General features: G+C 38.6%; 1 protein-coding gene across 6 annotated transcripts in view; it reads right to left on the bottom strand.

The window, feature by feature from the left end:
- Positions 1-19,028, bottom strand: part of LOC126248764 (zinc transporter 2-like) — an 82,671-nt gene that overhangs the window by 17,865 nt on the left and 45,778 nt on the right. For 4 of the 6 annotated variants that reach the window (XM_049950119.1, XM_049950120.1, XM_049950122.1 and 1 more), the window contains exon 5: positions 15,938-16,115. In XM_049950119.1, the coding sequence (XP_049806076.1) occupies positions 15,938-16,115 (178 nt within the window). Of the gene's footprint in view, positions 1-6,115; positions 6,298-6,549; positions 6,680-15,937; positions 16,116-19,028 lie in introns of all 6 variants that reach the window. The other 2 variants (XR_007545530.1, XR_007545529.1) reach the window with 2 other exon arrangements.

Genomic DNA, 19,028 nt, shown 5'->3' with positions numbered 1-19,028 from the left:
TAATATTTAACACTGAAGTTAAGAGTAAATGACATCTCAGCTAAAGGGATAGTAGGAAGATGCAACCAATACAAACTAAAACTGGTGGGGAGAGAGAGGCAGTTATGTTGAATGTGTTTTTCACATCTATTTTAAGTACGGTTATGAGATTTTTGATTACATACAGTAATGGACATAAGTGTGTTTGCAAAGCAAGAGTTCTCCAGAAATAAGGGATCAGTTACTGATGGTTGATTTAACTGTAACAGTATGATGTAAAACCAAAAGCACCAAACATGATTTTTTCCTGTGTTTAGTACTGTGTGTAATTTTTTTCTACGTTTTTTCTATACAAGTCTTCTAATATTTAATGCTCTAATACAGCTGAATGTAAATACCCACTGGCACACACTGACGCTGTTGCATAGAACCACAGTAAGACAGCAGTACTAGGAATTTAAGTGTTGTATGAAACAGTGTCAACAACTGATTTTGTTGATCAATCTACATATTTTAAATAAGTGTGAAAATAGTATAAAATTGCAGCCCAGAACATCAGGTGTTCAAGTGTATATACATAACAGCTAATGTAGTCTCTTTTACAAGCATCCATTTAATAGTTTCTCAGGAACCAGTCCCAAGGTAGAATTCGTCGATTTAATTCCCTGAAGAGGAAAAGAACATGTGATATAATATTGTATCACACTTTCCACATTTGTTACTGAACATTGCACACAGCTAACAATTTCAGTGGTGCACTGATCACTACAAGTATTATTGCAGCATTATGGCAAGCCATCAGGATGGGTGCCAAATCAGTATTGCAGCTACCAGTTCTGTATGAAGCCACTGCAAACAGCAGCAAAACAAACTACCACCAAGGCATTTATGAATTCCCAACCAGTAAACAGGGCATCAAGCTATTCAGCCACTCAATCTGTCCAGTCACCGTCTGGCTCTAAGCAGTGTAGTGTAGACAGCCAGCTGCCATCACATGAGCTCTCAGCTGGAGCCTGACATAACACTGTGTAAGGTGCCTCCATCCCACAGCCACTTCCCAAGCTGGGTCCTCATGTTTCCTGCAATGTCCAAAGAGCCACACTCCACATGGTCTGGGGAATGATAACAGATCACAGTTTCAGGATGTGGGTGCCTGTTTGAATCCAGCAATGTTCTACCCTGTTGTTAATATGAGAATTTGTGCAGTTGCTGGCATCTCACTGACTGGACCAAGACCACCACAACCATCGTTCAAATGAAACACGCCTGGATAGTGCGATGCCATCCTGATCAAGAAAAGATGGCTTTGCACCCCTCCAGTAGCAGTCTTACAAACCTCACTACTACACATACAACACACAATTATGACACATTTCTTTATTTGTCATGGAAATGAAAATATCAAGTTTAAATTAAGTGATTACAATACAGAAGAACGGACTACTATGCACACCTGACAAGAGCAATACGTAAACATTTTGCTACTACTGCAATGTGGATACTTCTAAAATGTTATAGCATGTCCACATATTATTGTTATTAAGTGGGTATACTGTTCCATTCCACTGTGTTTTAGTACCTTCATGGAAACTCTACATTTGAACTTTGATGACAAATAAGGGAGGAACATATGACAACATAGCAGCTTCTATTTTGAGCACTACAGCTCTGCAAGGTTTTTGCCAAATAATACCTTATTTATGGCTTGTAAATCTGATGACCATAATTATTCCCTACTGCACTCATGGTCAGGAAAAAATAGAACACCTCAAATGACTAGAGATAGGAGATTCATATTCACAGGACATGTACATTAGTATGTTCTGCAGAAATGATTAACATTTCACTCACCTCCATTCTGCATGTGTCCTGTTGCCTAGTAGGCACAGGGTCCACCACGGGCCCTAATAACTTGTAATATGCATGATGGCATTGATGTATATAAAGCATGAATAGCGCCCTGTGGTATAGCCATCCATACTGCATTCACCTAGTTCCAAAGTTCATCTGTGGTGGTTGGCACTGGGTCACAGCACAGCATCCATCGTTTCACCATATTCCACATATTTTTGACTGGCAACAAGTCTGATGATTCGGCAGGCCAGGGCAAATGGCTGACAGCCTGTGACACCATGAAGGCACGTGTTCATGCAGTAACATGTGGTCGTGCATTGTCATACTGAAAAATGACACCTGGGGTACTGCATAGAAACAGTATGGCTACTGGTCACAGGATGTCATTCACATAGGGCACACTGGTCACAGTGCCCTGGACACATACCAACAGTGATTTGTGGTTGTACCCAATAGCACCCCACATCATAAGGCCATGAGTTGGCACTGTATGTCTTGCATCAATGCAATCCCTCTGATTCCGCTCCCCTTGTCTGTGGCAAAACAAAATGCGGTCATCGTTTTCAAATAATCAGAATCTGGATTCATCCAACAACACTGTATGATGCCATTCTTGTCCCCAGTGACGTGGTTCCATCCACCGTTGCTGCCTAGCACATTTCTGAACATCTGTCAATGGTACGTGGAGAAGTGGAGGACACGCACGTAACCCATGCTATAATAAATGGCTGTGGGTGGTCACCCCTGATACTGTATGATGTGTTACACTGTTTCAATGTTGCATCAGAGCTGAGGAGGATGCAGATCTGTCCTACAATGCTATTCAGATGAGGTGTCGATCTTCTTGCAGGGGGGTCTGGGTGCTGTGACCTGACCCCTTTCGTCATATTCTACGACCTTCAGTGAACCATTCTGTGCACACAAGTTGCACTGCTGAAACACTTCATTCCACATGAGTAGCAATTTCCCAGATGGATGCATCATATTCTCTCATGTCAATAATTTGTTCTCTTTCAAACTCACTGATTTGATGGTACGGTTCGTGTATATGTCTGCTCAAGTCACACTGATTCATTACCTTTGGTTTATAGCGACAAAGAGAGTCACAGTCACATTTTACTGGTAGGTGGTGTTGCACTGTGATATCGATGTTGACCTTGAACCCGCAGGTTGACATGGTTCAAATGTTAATCATTTCTGCAGAACATACTAATGTGCATGTCCTGTGAATATGAATGTCCTATCTCTAAACATTCAAGGTGTTCTGTTTTTCTTCCTGAACATGAGTATACATGGTACAACTTCTTCAGCAACCTGTGCCTCTGTTAGTCTTTAGATTTGTTAACTTTCAAACACTTTTGTACACAGATGCAGAGTCTTACAGATACATTACCTTGACATATGCTATAACAAACACATCTCTGTATTTCTAAATAGTTTTTACTTTGTTTTATCTATTCAAGCTGGGGAATTCCCTTGTTACTTTTTTGTAACGAAATTATTGTTTTGCAAATCATATGCACAAAACATGGACATACAATTTTCAATCTTCAGACAAGATTTATATCTTAATAACTAAAAATAATAATTGGATCCATTGTAATGATCTGTTTATAAAGTTAAGGAGTCTAACTGTGCCATGTGAAAACATCCAACAATCTATTACGAACATTACTATAAAACATGCACCAATTCTAACCATGATCTTGGAGCACAAGACAGCTTTATTTTCATTCAACAAGGAAAAAATAAATGATAAACTCAAAACAACATTTTCTACCAGGGAATATAACTATGCAACAAGATTACTTGGGTAACTAAAACAAACATATTTAAGATGATAGTAAAAGAGTATCTTTACAAAATACATTCTACGCAAACAGAGTGATTATAATTAAAGTTCCACTTTTAAAAAACTGTAAAGAAAGAACCACTGCCCCAGAATATCATCAAATTTGAACAGGATATTATCAAAGAAGGGTGAAACATTATGGAAACAAAAAAAAAAAAATTAACAAAAATTTTACCACTAGATGGCAGTGCAAGTGGCAGAAAGATGCGAGGTACATGGCTGTTCCTCTGTTTGCACCTGAGACATTTACCATGACTGTCTAAATGCAGGATCATGCACTGCCAGTAAAATTCTTTCACAAGAATGATGACGGTGTGCCAACAGCTCTACAGAAGTTCTGGAAGCTTGAGGGAATGAAAAAAGGAATAGGTTCAATATCTGCCAAGGGTTTGGAAAAAATTATTACAAAATTTGAAAAGACAGGTTCTTCTGAAGTGAAATGTAGCAGAGGGAAGAAAACAATTGATCCAATGCCAGTAGATGACATATCCACAGAATAGCAGGAGGGGTCGAGCAGTGATGCACAAATATCGACTGCGTGGGGAACTGCCCCAGCTTTGAACACATGTGTGAGCTCTGTGCATAAAATTCTACAGAACATCCTGCATTGTTATCCATACAAAATTATCCATGTTCAGGAGTTGCTTCATACTGACCTGCCAGTAAGACTAGTGTTTGCTCCAGAATATCTTGCTCTCATGAAAGTGGACAATGAATAGCTATGTAACATTCTGTGAACAGGCAAAACCCATTTCAGTCTACAAGAGCATGTCAATACACAGAACTGCAGAATATGGGCAACATGAAATCCTCTTGCACATCAATTGTTGCTGCTTCATTTTGCAAAGGTAACTGTGTGCTGCAGGTTGACGGAATCATTTATCATAGGGTAGAGAGACTTCCACGCACTACCATCATTCCAATCCTTCAACAGTATGGATGTATGGATAGGATCACTTTTTAGCAAGATGGCGCTCCTCCACACATTGCACAGGCAGTGAAGCAGCTGCTACAGAGGCGTTTTGGGAATGATAGAATTATCGGCCAGCCAGCCTGGCCATCCAGATCACTTTTTAGCAAGATGGCGCTCCTCCACACATTGCACAGGCAGTGAAGCAGCTGCTACAGAGGCATTTTGGGAATGATCTTAATCTTGGGAATGATCTTAATCTTGGGAATGATCTTAATCTTGGGAATGATCTTAATCTTGGGAATGATCTTAATCCGTGTGACTTCTGGCTGTTGGGTTATCTGAAAGATGCTGTGTTCAGTGCTCTGATTCCAAAAGCAGCTGAACTGAAGGTACACATTGTGCAACATATTCTGAGCGAGACCCCCTGTGACACTCTAATCTGTTATGGGACATGTTGTTTCCTGATTTCAATTTGTGACAGAAAACTGTGGACACCATGCTGAACAGGTCTTGCACCAGTCTGATGACAATTAGAAACTGATTTCATTGTTGATTTCCATGCAGTTTATAGCCTCGGAACGATTAAAAACTTATGTCATTGTTCCTTCTACGTGTTTTTGACCTCGGGGCAATTAAAAACTTGTTTTTCCCATTTGATGTGGTATGACCTTGGCATGGTGGGCAGGCTTACCTAACAGTGCCACAACTGTTGAATGCCAAACTTGTGCAACTCACATCTTGGCCATCTTATTGTGACCCATCTGTCATTTGTAGCCAAATCCATTCATGTTATGATGCTTACAGTGGCATCTAGTGTGAAAATTTTTGTCAATATCTTTTTTTTCCCTTCTTACAGCAATTTTGAAAGTGGAACTTTAATTATAATCACTCTGTATTCAAGTTATTTAGATAACATACAATAGAGGTTGGTAAAAAAGTAACATAAATAAAATATTAATCACCTTTGTCATTCTAAACTATATCTTCACAGCAAAACACATCATATAAAAAACTATATTACTTGTGATGTATAATAATGATCTTCTTTCATCTTTCTGAACTGAACATTTCATTCATTGTGGAGGGATGGTGGCCCAATCAACCAGATAGAAAAATACAAAACCTCGAAGGTCATAACCAAAAAAGCATGAGTATTGAGTACTGTCAGGACCATGAGATTAGCACAGAGAAAGAGAGAGAGAGAGAGAGAGAGAGAGAGAGAGAGAGAGAGAGAGAGAATGTGGGGGCACTGAGTAATTAGTGATCACGTGTGACTGAATAATGAAAAAATAATTTTGACATTCTCAGATAATTTGTTTGTAGCTACGTAAATGCAAAAAAGCCGACCTGTAAGTAATTAAAAGCCTGTAAGTATGAATTAACTAGTTTTTCATTATGTTTTCTCTTTATGTTAAGCTGATATATTATTACTGCAAAAATAATTCACGGGTAAGTACACAATTACTATTTATACCTTTTACACTCTTGCAGACTGCATTGTTTTCTTTTTCTCTCACCTTCTGAGAAAGTGCATCTACTATTTTGTTTTTCCTGTTACTCATCAAAATTCTTCTGCAACACCACTATCCAATTAAATATGTAGGAAGTTTCATAATATGCACATTTATCTTGGCAGTATACTTGAATGGGGTTTCTTTTATGGTGAATGAACCACATATCTGCAACTACTTGCTGGTTCCTGGAGGAGATTTATGTTAGCTGGCATTATTTCATTTCTCTTTGACAAATGATATTTTTTGATTCCTGCATATTAATCGATATGGCAAGTTCTAATTACTGTAGATTATAGCATATAACTTATTTCACATATACTACACAAGTCATTTCAGACTGGAAGACCTCCCCAGTTATTGAACAATCTGTTAAAACCAGCCATGGTAAAACCATTAAGCGGATGTGGTAAAATTTGTAATTGAATCCTACCACTCACCACACAGATCGTGGATGCATAGTTCTTGCTGGTTCATAAACAAGCTTTTATTTTTTCATGTCAGCTAGTCATGTCACCCTGCCTGGACTCTGTGGTAAGTGGCAGCTTCCAGTTTATATCACAAAGTGGTCTGGAAGAACAGACATTGTGGTAAGATTATTTGAAAACACCTTGAAACAGCAGGAAATGTTTTATCCATACCTATGAGACCTGGAAATTTTTATGTGAAAGAAGTCAGTAAGTTGAAAGAGTGAGAAAACATTCTAGTTCTTGATACGGGTAAATATCACCGAATTTCAGTAAATCAAGTTCATAATAGTTGGATTATCGCCATAAGAATACATGCATTAATGGTTGTGAAGAAATGTTTCCATACATTGGCTTCAGAAATACAGACAATCTAATGTTCTCATGTGTTAGTTACCATTACAGTTGTAGCTATAGACATAAGAAAATGTATCTGCAATATTGCTTTCAATCAAGGGAAACAAAATTAAATCACTGATTTCAAGAAATTTCAAAATTTTGTGTAGCCCTCCCCACCTCCCCCTTCATCATTCTATTGCATATGTTGCACTTCATCTTAAATGTTAATGAAATCTTTCTTCTCAGTCATTGTTTATTACATCAAGAGTTCCTCATTATTGCCGTAAAGCATATACCAGTGGCACAGCTAGCAGTCTCAACAGTATAAGCATTGAGTACAGAAGAAAGTACATAAGGAGACTAAAACAGCTTTTATCTCATCTTGCACATTTAATATTTGTATTATGCAGGACAAGATACACCATGTAGCATGTAAGTCACAAGGTATTAGCACCATTTGTCCCCTACCTAGTCCACAAATCAATTAGATGGTGAGTATGAACGAATTATAATGACTGCCAGTACATGAGCCTGTACTATTTCAATCATTACATGACAGGTTCGTGGACCATATGCCAGGGTAGTAATATGTTCATGGATGGCATGGTCTCTGGAAACTACATATTGCACACTATTGGCTATTAAAATTGCAACATCAGAAAGGATAGAAAATAATGAATTTTTTTTACTGTGCATACACAGTATAGTACGAAAAATACATGATTATACACTGACTGACAAAAAAAGTGAAGCACCCAAAAGACATGGTCGGGTGTCAATGTAACTCTGTACAACTACATACCCTTGGTGGCTATGTAAATGATTAGAGGCTATTGTCTGTGATGGGTAGAACTGCCACCAGTTCATTAGTTTATTCAGTTTAATTGTTGTTACCAGGCCTGATAGGGTATATAAGGGGAATGAACAGCATCAGATGTTGACTGATCACTGTGAAGGACACAGAGGTGTCTTGTACTTGTTTGTGACAGTGTTATCAGCACCTAACAGAGTTTTAAAGGGGCCTCATTGTGAGTCTCCTTTTGGATGGCTGGTCGAATCAAGCAAGATCAAGATTTGATGGGTATTCAGATGTGACAGTGACTCGATGTTGGACTGCATGGGAACATGAGGGAGCCATACTCGTCAAAAAGTTCTGGTCAATCACATCTGACCACCACAAGGAAGATGTGCAACAAGCACATTATAGCCCTTCACGTCTGCACCTGCCATCCGAGAGCAACTAATAGACTTCCAGCAACATTCTGTCATTCCACATCATTGGTTAGAGAGTAGCAGTGACAAGATTAGGGAACTATTGTCCTATGCACAGGCTGCCGTTAACACCACAACACAATGGCTGTGTTTGGGATGGTGCCATGACTGAGAAGCATGGCCTACTGATGAACTGCGTCAAATTGTGTTCAGCAAAGAATCATGGTTCTGCACTACCTCGTATGACCACTGTCGGTGAGTATGCTGGTGACCTGAGGAGAGGTCCCATTCTTCCAATGTTTTGGAGAAGCACAATGGTGTTGTGGTGTAGGGAGCTATTGGGTATGACTTCAGGTCATGGCTGACAGCGACTGAGGGAACTCTGATAGCACAACAGTACAGCATGGGCATCCTGAGCCCTCATGTGTTGCTCACATGTAACATTATTGCAGTACCATTTTTCAAAAGGATAATGCTTGTAAACATATGACATGTCTCTTTGTCAAATGTTTGAGTGATGTTGAGGAACTCCTGTGGCCAGTACGAACCTGAGATCATCTCCGATAGAACATGTGTGGCATCAGCTTGGATGCAAATTCTGCCTCATACCAGTGCCCCAGATATCAAGGACCAGTTACAACAGCTGCAGGCCAGCTTGTCTCAGGGAAGGATACAATGGCTTTATCAGGGTGTATATGCAGATGAGGAAAATAAATTCCTGGATTTTTCAAGATTTCCCAGTTGAAAATACACTTTCTTCCCGGGGGAAATACACTTTTCCCATGTTAGGCGATGGTATACTTTTCCTCTGAACTGTAAAACTTATCAATCCATTGAATCGTTATGGTCTTATAAATGGGAGAAAAAACACGTTTTGGAAAGATCTGTTATGTGCAGCAACATGTATGCTGCACATTTTCATATTATGAAAGTATAAATTCTAATTCCACCACACACCACATGTTACTTTCCGAAGCATTGAAATCGAGATTGCCGTTCGCTTTTGTAAGCCAGTCATAGCTCATGTCACTTGATCTCGCCAGCTGATTATGGCGGATATTCAGAGCATAGGACACGTGATGTAATCAGCCAATAGCAACATCACTATTAAGTAGGGAGACCACACAAATAGGAAACGTTAATGATTTAAATTGATATACATAGTGTTGCTACAAGAAAAGCAAAGCTTTCACACGTAATATTGGTCTCTAAGATTATTCGGCTGCAAATTTAAGCTTTCATGCATAATGTTGATCTTTTTTGAGCATTACAGTTTAAGATACATTACACAAATGTGCCAGTAAAATGTTTAATAACGACATTAATGTCTGATCAACTGGGCTAGAAATTCTTCAAATGATTATCCTCACAGAGTTGATTTTTAAATGAGAGTCAAATGCTCTGTGATTTAAGAAATTCATTATACATTCTCACACACAGTTCATCTTGTGTAATAGGAAATTTACTTTGAAAGTAACGCTTTTCACCATTCCCAATATTTCCCAGTGACCTGTTAGAAATAAGTTCGTTTCATCAGTTGCCAGAGAGTGCCAGGTAACAGCACTTGCACAGCTACGATGAAGCAGGTAGCCCACATGATCATACATGTAAAACATTGAAGGATCTTATATTACGCCATAAAAGGAACAAGACATCAGAGGATACTCCAAGAGCATCGGAATTTTGTGAACCATACTAAAATGCATAATTCGGCTTAAATTGCACATTCGGATGTAAATTTTCTTGGAGTACCAGTACTATATTATCTCGTGTTTGGTACTTTATTATGGCATAATGCCATACGTGCTAGAAGATGAAAACGTGCACTTGAAATGCAACGAACAGTTGAAAGCAGCCAGTAGTATGGAATTAAACACTTCATTTCAAATAAATGGATTGTCTCAGTGGAAAAAGGATAATAAAAGCAAAATTTCTTTAGCAAATCGGCAAAAATAACTTCATTGTTCTGCAAGGCAACTAATGGTTGACAGTTAGAAAGGTGGAAATAAAATAAAATCTGAATCTAATAACTTATTTTGGCCTTCCGTAATTATGTGAATGTATTTTAATTCACTTGATAGCTCCCGGCCACAGAAATTTGTTTTGTTTTCATTTGATGTGACAGAAATAAATGAAGAGGAAACAGCAAAGTCACTACACGTAAACACAGGTCACGTGGAGACTACCCACCTCCCCACTACAACTTAAGAGAGTCCTCTGTCACGGATCTACGATATTTCTGAAGCGGGGCAATACTAGATAGTGGCGCCATCCCTCACCCCCCTTCCCCCAGCATTTGAGGTAGGACACTGAAAATTAAATCGCCTTTCCAAAAAATGTTCGTTTTATCGCGCATATCTTTCTGCAGAGTCTGATACATAAAACATGTGTCTTTGAAGAAATGTAAGACATGTTATTTGGTCTTTAGTGTGCCACAGTGCAGTGTCATGCCACTTCACACAGCATTCTTTCATCGCACTTCACTGTATTTTGCTCTGTTGAATTCAAACGTGTATATTTTGTAATAGATGCCATCAACCTATATTCAGGACAGTGGAAATTAAAATGTCCTGTGGTGCCTAACCTCCCCCATCAGCCGGTTTCACATCCTGCACTTCTTTTTTTTTTTTTTTTAACCCTTGCAATTAATACTGGATGGGATTATTTGTAACCAGGAGAGAACAAGAACTCTTCAGAAAATTTGCACTCTTTATTGCCTATTAGCTAACAACTTGTAGTTTTGTGTGACATAAAAGTAAATATAGGATACATAAAACCAGTAAAAACAAAAGACAAGTAAGACACAGTACACATTTCTCCAATCCTTAAGTCCTAGGGTTTTTTTTCTCTCTAATCGTGCTACGGCTTTACATGGCATGCTTTCCTTTCTGCAAAAGAATTTATTACCTCATCGAAGTTTGTCAAACCTTTTGCCATATGAAAAAACGAAATGTCGTCGTCTAATACTGAAAAAGCTGTTAATACAAATAGTACCCAAGACTGGTGTTGTTTCTGGAGCTGATTACATGTATTTTGTCAATGTCTGCTAGATAAAACAAAATAGGCGTGTCTAATATTGCAGCAATTGTAATACACCCCACATAATCGAGACTGTTTTGGAGCAAATGGTCATTTTTACAACACGACAGAATATAATTCACGAAGAACCACTATCATACACCCAATAGGCCTACTACAAGCAAAAAGCTTTATGTTAGGAAATAGTTTCACATTTCATTCATGCGCTCCAGCTTCTCATCTTCTCCTTCCTCGTTCTAACAATCAATCTTTTCATCAGTAATTCTGTAGCTATTTCTACCTGTGTCAAAACTTATTCTCCGGTTAATTTCACTAACCCTACTACAATTACCGGTTTAGTTATCCCACATTTATTCTCTGGTTAGGCGTCATTATGTGTTCGCACAACACTTTTTCCGTGCTACTCCCAGAATAGAACTTAAGGCCTGCTGGCCGGGGACTGTACAACTGGCCCTTACTAGTGTAGCGGTCTGGCCAAAAACTTTCTATCAAAATTTCATTTTCTTGGATACACCGAGAAGATAACAAGTAATCTTTCTTACCTGTTATTCCTGTTAATCATTTATTTCCACTCTGGTAGTCTGAATCTTTGGCTTTCACTAGTAATTTTAACAACACCGATCATTTGCAAACCCAGTCAACCACACAAACATTGGCATTCACCCGTTCAGCTTCATTCCACTCAGCTTGTATGGCCCCGTCCCCTTTTGTCCGCAGGGAAGTTTACTTCTAGATTCAGCGGGGATTCCCCTGGCAGCAACATCACGTACACTATGCACGCATTCAAAAATCAGCTTATGATTCATTCAGAAATCAACTCGGAATGCATTCAAAAATTTCAAAAACCAACAGGGGTGTGTTTCAAAATCATGTGGATAATTGATAGACCAACGTGCGCTGGATGCTAGTCACTTCGTGAAACAAGGTTTTTTCCTCCCCCCCCCCCCCCCCCCCCCACTCCACACCCTGAAATTGCAGCCCAGGGCAGACGGCAGACACCCCAGTTTGTCCCTCCCCTCTTCTGTCCCCTAGATCTGGGCCTGTTGTGCAAGAGTGAATTTGGCAGCTTGGGCGCGCCAGTAAAATTTTTCCATGTAGCATCTGGCTGCTTGATGCTACTGCTTATATAGCTAACAACCACACTTCCATAGCCAGAAGCGGTAGAAGGTACTACTCATACATGGCTCAACTGTGCATGCTCATGAGCCTGCTCGCAACTGCTCAAAGGAATCAAATGTAAACAGTTGTGACATCACGCTCATCAGTGGTAATTTGTTGTTCTGAAACATTGCATAGTCTTCCTAAAGCCTTAGACACATTTTGCTGTTGTCAGATGCTTGCATGAGCACTGTGTTTTGTTGTTGTATATGGGGCATTTCACTTGTAACTTAAGTTTTATTTTCTTTTTTTTCTCTCATTCATGTCTTATTGCTGCAGTATTATTCTGCAGTACCAGCATACAGTAATATCCTTTGTTAGAATATTGGTTCTTACCAGCCAAATTTACGAAAATCTAATTGAAAACTAAAACAATGAAAAATTCCTTGAATTCTGCAGAATTCCCAGGCTTTTCCCCTTTTCTCCCGGATGAAAAAATTCCCAGATTTTTGCCGGATCTCCTGGTTGTCCCGGGTCGTATACACCCTGTTTATGGCACTTCACAAATGAATCAGTGCACGCATCCAGGATAGATGGGGTGTATCATGTAAAGCTTTGTAAATGTGACTCAAGTTTATAACCACTGAAATAACATCACATGCCCTCTCAACCTATGGAATTTCATTTTGTTCCCTACTCTCCTTGTGGGGTGCCTCACCTTTTTTGTCAGGTAGTGTATTTGTAGCCGATTTTGGGGTCTACAAGGTGTGGAATTTGTGACACAGAACTATCACTTCTGGCAGTTAACGATGACATTAACCCATCTGGGCAGTGAGTCAAACTGTGTGTGAATGACAAATATGGGTATGTCAATCCATGCTGTTTGAACTCTATGCCAGAATTCATTAATCATGGTGGCTTTTGAGCTAGTCTCTAAGGAATACATGATCAGTTATTTTCAGTGGGTTAGAGATATGGAAAACATGCTGATCAAGATGACAGTTGAACACCCTCTGCATTGAGGTAGGTCATGACAGCATGGGAAACATGTAGTCTTAAATTACCTTGTTGAAACAATGTTACAGAGACCTCAAATACGGGGCACACACCCACTGGCTTTAAAATGTCAGAAATGTTAATATCTTCTGTCCAGATTAAAACCTATGCAAACCAGAGGTGATTATGTTGTGTACCCAATGGCATCTCATATCATACACCAGGTGCTGGACCTGTACTACAATGATGAATGCAGTTTGAAAACGTTCATTCTCCTTGGACCTCTATACCAGTATACACTCATCATGGTGTTGTATGCAGAATGAGAACGTATCTGAAAAGACAACATGGTGCCACTCCAGAGGACAGTGTTGTCATATGATGCGCCACTGTCAGCATGACTCACACTGCTGTTATTCCAAGTGAAGCTGCAACAGTGGTTCATGGTGCTCTAGACATTGTTATCTTATCCGTGAGGATACTTTTCCATTTTACAACTCAGGGTATTCCAAATTCATAAGACAGCCATGAGATCCTAAACAACATACAACAACAACAATAAACCAGTCTTGATAGACCACAAACCTGCCACTATGGAATTCCAATTCCGACACACACACACACACACACACACACACACACACACACACACACACACACACACACCGGTAGCTGTTTCTCCTTCCACACGAGGCAGCATAACATTCTCACGAACAACCAACATTCAAATGCGTTTAAATTTCTGAATGAGTAATCTTTACTTACACATAGGATGTACATAGCTTTACTCTTACCTACTTTGTCCAGCTGTGTTGGAACGTTTATCATTTGTGTATCCCAAGTATGCACGACACTATGTGCCAATTTGACATTTGTTGCAAATTGTCTTCATAGTGTTGCAATTTTAATGGTTAGCAGTGTATGTAGCTTCTCTCTCAGCACATAGTCGATCACTTTTATTACTCTCTGCTGATAACAAAATAAACCCATGCAAAATTATGTAACTCTTCTTTGTACCATTTCCCTGTGAGAAAACAGGGAGATGCTACATGGAAGAGGAACATTATGAATGTAATGTGGTAAGACATGGAGACAGGGAAACAATACTCAACAACAGGTCTTACATGTGTTCTGAATATAATTTCTTCAGAGATTTGTAAAGCTTCGTAGAAACTCGCTCAACGATTCTCTGTCTCATGATTACTTTCTTCATTAAGAGATTTTTGTGACTGCTCCATATTGTCCCCTGCTCATTGCACCTAATTCATAAACACAAGCAGCTATCTAATTTTATACTCATTAAAGATTGTGGAATGTTGACAGACTGCAATAAATACCTTTAATTGCATAATGATAGAAATATGCCATATAAAAATTTTATACTTGGGGAAGCAACTACAAGATCTTACCACACACATTATTGGGTAATTGGTACATTGATGCGTGCCACATAAAGTCTACTTATGCAATACATTTCTCACTAAACAACCATTTCTTTCAAACTTCTTGCAAGATTAAAACTGTGTGCCAGACCGTGACTCAAACTTGGGATCTTTGCCTCTCATGGGGCAAGTACTCTACAACTCAGCTAACCAAGTACGACACACAACCAGTCCTCACAGCCTTACTTCCATCAGTACCTCATCTCTCACCTTCCCAACTTCACAGATGCTCTCCTGTGAAACTTGCAACACTAGTACTTCTGGAAGAAAGACTACTGCAGAGACATGGCTTACCTACAGCATGGGAGATGCTTCCAGTATGAAATATTCACTCTGCAGCAGAGTGTACAGTGATATGAAACTTCCTGGCAGATTAAAACTGTGTCCGGCAACTCTCTCGCATACACACGACCATTGCACTCCACTATATGATGAGTAGCAATCTATCTTTTTCATAATATTGTCATTATTCTATCCCAGATTTTCCACTGTTTCTTGGTGTTACAATAATTGTGATTTTAACATTTTTTATCTAACTGGAAAAGCTCAAATAACAGTGTTATTTCTCTGAGTGAAAGACTGAGATCCTCACCAAAACTACAGAAATACAGTTAGTGAAAATGAATATAAAAACAAAAGGCCATATATGTCATCTATTGCTAAGTTCATTTTTCTAACTAAAAGCTGAGATATGGGATATAAAAAACAGCAAAATAAAAATAACCACTGTACATAGCTGAAATGTATCTTCTAGAATGCAATACAAATTAATGACATCACATGCGGTGATCACAAATGACAATCACTCAGGCACTCATGCCCAAACACGAGGGGAACAGTTTTTTACATGCTTTTTCCTTTTCCACATATGACAATTCACCTCACTGAAGAACCGTTTTTCTTGTTTTGTTTCAAACATCATAAAAGTCTACAAAGTGATGGAGCAATTACAATGACAAGGTACATGAAATTGTAAATCAGTAGGAAACAATGGCAGCAATTAATTTAGACCTAAAATCAAATTTCTGAGAACAACTACTTCTAAAATAGAGGCTTCCAAAGCAAAGCAAAGCAAAGCAAAGAGTTTCAGAAAACATATTTCATAGCAGAGCCAGAACTGGAGATACAAATGTTCAGCGAGAAAAAATACATTCAAATAACCTCTGAATCCTTAAAATATGTTTAAAAAAGTGCAGTATGTTGAATAAAACCAGAATATATAAACTGTAACTCACATAAAAATGTATTACAACTGCTGATACAAAAACACCTATGCTCTGGAGCAAGTCTCCAATTACATGTATCACTGCTGCCCTGACGTTTATGCCAGATCTGCTATGGCTGAATTCACTGTGGGAGTGCCCGTGTGCACCTCTGAGACTGTTACAGGATCCATGCAGCACCAATCCCATGCTAAAACAAAATTAAATCATAAATATCCTCTCCACAACTTTCCATATCAACTGCAATAAACCACCGTATTTCATACCATATTTTAATTATTCAAATAACTCTTTAAATAAATCATTCATAAATAAATTAATCTTTTGAGAGTTTTAAAAATGGCACAGACCTAGTGGGAGTACTGTTTCCAATAGAAACACAGAAAGACAAAATTCCAAGCTTATAAAAACTACACCATCGAGAGCCACAAGGGGAAACAATGTGGAAGATAAGGGCTGAGTAGCTGCAATGATGAATGTGACCAAAAGTCGGTAATTACAAAGTAAAAACCTTCTTTGTCTTTACCCCTCCCCCCCCCCCACACACACAAAAATAAAATAAAACCACACACAAAGAGATGAATGCAGCAGTCAACTACTTCAGAAATTATTAGCAAGATTTGTCTAATCTAATAAACCTGCCACATGCATTAACAGTAGCAGAATTTAATAGAAGGGCTGGATGAGTATCCAATGGGGCTGTGACACAATGATTAACTTCCATGAAATACAAGATCGTAAGTATCTTAAAAGGGTTGCATGAGCTCAGAAAGTCACTTTTCGATCCACAAAGGATTTCCTACAAATATTAATTCATGACTGACTCTCTGAAGGGATGTTTGGAGAACATCTGACCCCCCCCCCCCCCCCCCCCCCAATTTAATCCAGTTGGCATATCCGCAAAATGCTGTGATAAATAATAAAAAAGAAGGATACACTTATTCACAAGCAAGGCATTTCCAAATGCTCAAAACTAGCCTGGAACACTACCATGGCATGAAAACCACATTTTTTCTAATTTGAACCCACATAACCTTTTAAAAATTGTGTTACAGAGATCGGTTTATGTTAGATGACTTTGTCTTACAGTGTCAGGCTACTGCTGGAAACTATTGAAATGCTATAGCTCAGTATTTTTTATATTTCTTCCATCCACTTGTTGAGGTAATAATACACACCAAATATGGCTCTCTGTCAAGCTGACTGAAGACATATGTGCTATCAGGTACTTATTCCATAACATCTCCATCCTGTCAATGTCCTATCATTTATATTTTCATTTTAGCTGTTCTATTTGTTCATACGTATACACTTTAGTGATGATATAATAACCACTTACTAAAACTGTAAGTAAGTGTTTCCCATCTGCACTATGCACAACAGCCAGAAAAGGTGTTCGAGAGAGATGTCTGATGCTGACATGTCTTCGTGGGTGTATGGAGCTAAGTTGTCTGTAGAGCTACCCACAACTGATGAAGGCTGTGATGTGAATGATTCACAAAGTGAACATGACACAGGTACAAAGTACCTTCCAAAATGCACTGTACGGTGGCTTCCCGAGTATATGAGTAGGCGATGTGGTCCCACAGATGTTCAATGGGTCAAGATCTGACATTCCCTGGTATACATACATCCTTGACCAGTAACACATCTACATATGTAGTCTGCAAATCACTGAACAGTGCATGACGGAGGGTACTGTGTACCAATATTTATTGCTTCCTTTCTTATTCAGTTTGCAGATGAAGCATGGGAAAAAGAAGAGTCAGTATGTTTCCAAATTCACTGAAATTTGTGTTATTTATTCCAATGGTGCCAAAGCACGATATATGATGCAGTAGAACTGTTACACAGAGTACACTGAATAATGGTTTTCTAAAGTTACCAACAGGGTTTCAAAGGAAATAATGTCAATGCCTTTCATCAGGACTACTTGATAAGTAATTACATACTTAAATTATATGCTTAGCTGTCACATCTAGGCAGTTGTAATAATAATGAGAGCCGAGAGTGTCCTTTGTTTTGGCAGTTTATTTTAATATTGCCCATGCTCTTCCTGATTTCATGACTGTTCTGATATTTTGAGGAGATTATAATTATGTAAGGCAAGCAGTTAACCTAGGATGTGACACACTTCTTGCTGTTACAGCTTTTTCTTACCTAAATTCTACAGGTGACAGATTTGACAAGCAGCAGCTCCAAAAAAGTTTTTAAGTTTCCAGAAATATGAGGCTGAGTATTCAGCTATACCTCAATGTATTTACTCTGCTAGCAGCCTTAGCACATCTGAGAGATGGTACTTTACGCATACTCTCACTTAGCCCGATTCCTGCTCCAGCCACAGATACTGTTGGGGGAAGAATAGCTTTTAGTAAGCCTCAGTGCGAGTTCAAATCATTTTACTTTCATTGCATTTTCATGAGATTATGTAAGTTGACTATTATGAAAGTACACTCTTGGAATTTTAACAGTAAACCACATCACGGCGCAGTGCTCGTCTCTTTGTAATATCTGCTACTGAAGTTGGATAAATATTTTCATTATACTTTTGCACTTACTGAGTCAACCCATGATGAAATGTCATGCTCTTCCTTGTATCTTGTCTATTTCCCCTCTCAATACTACAGTGAAACCCCGCTTTTACACTTTTCAAGGGACTTTTAAAAAAAATGTGTAAAATGCGGGGAAAATAATGTTTTAAGCTGTGAAAGTTACGTATAGGATACCACTTGTATTTTAGCACTTTGTGTATGTGCACATAACAGGTATCAAAATACTTGTCAGGGACTTGTTTATTATCTAATAAAATGGGAACTGATAATTGGGATGCAGAAATGTTTGCCTCAATTTCATATGTCATTATCAATGTTTTTGGAATGCCTACAGCTGTTATTCATTATTTAAATAATGAAACTCTGCGTCAGTTACATATTTTTTCATGCTTAGCACAGTGTGTTTTGAGAATTTTTTCTCGATATCAAGTGCAAATATTTACATAAGTATTTTGTGTGGTGTTTGCATATGTGGTGTTCTGTGTCTGTTGAACTGTAGTCATCTTTTTCATGTTATCTGGTACTGGGCTTCTTCAGTTATGTTGGAAACC

This window comes from Schistocerca nitens, chromosome 3, assembly GCF_023898315.1.
Source record: "Schistocerca nitens isolate TAMUIC-IGC-003100 chromosome 3, iqSchNite1.1, whole genome shotgun sequence".
NCBI classification, from domain to species: domain Eukaryota; kingdom Metazoa; phylum Arthropoda; class Insecta; order Orthoptera; family Acrididae; genus Schistocerca; species Schistocerca nitens.
Note: the sequence above shows the minus strand (reverse complement) of the source record. Positions and strands in the feature narration are given on the sequence as shown.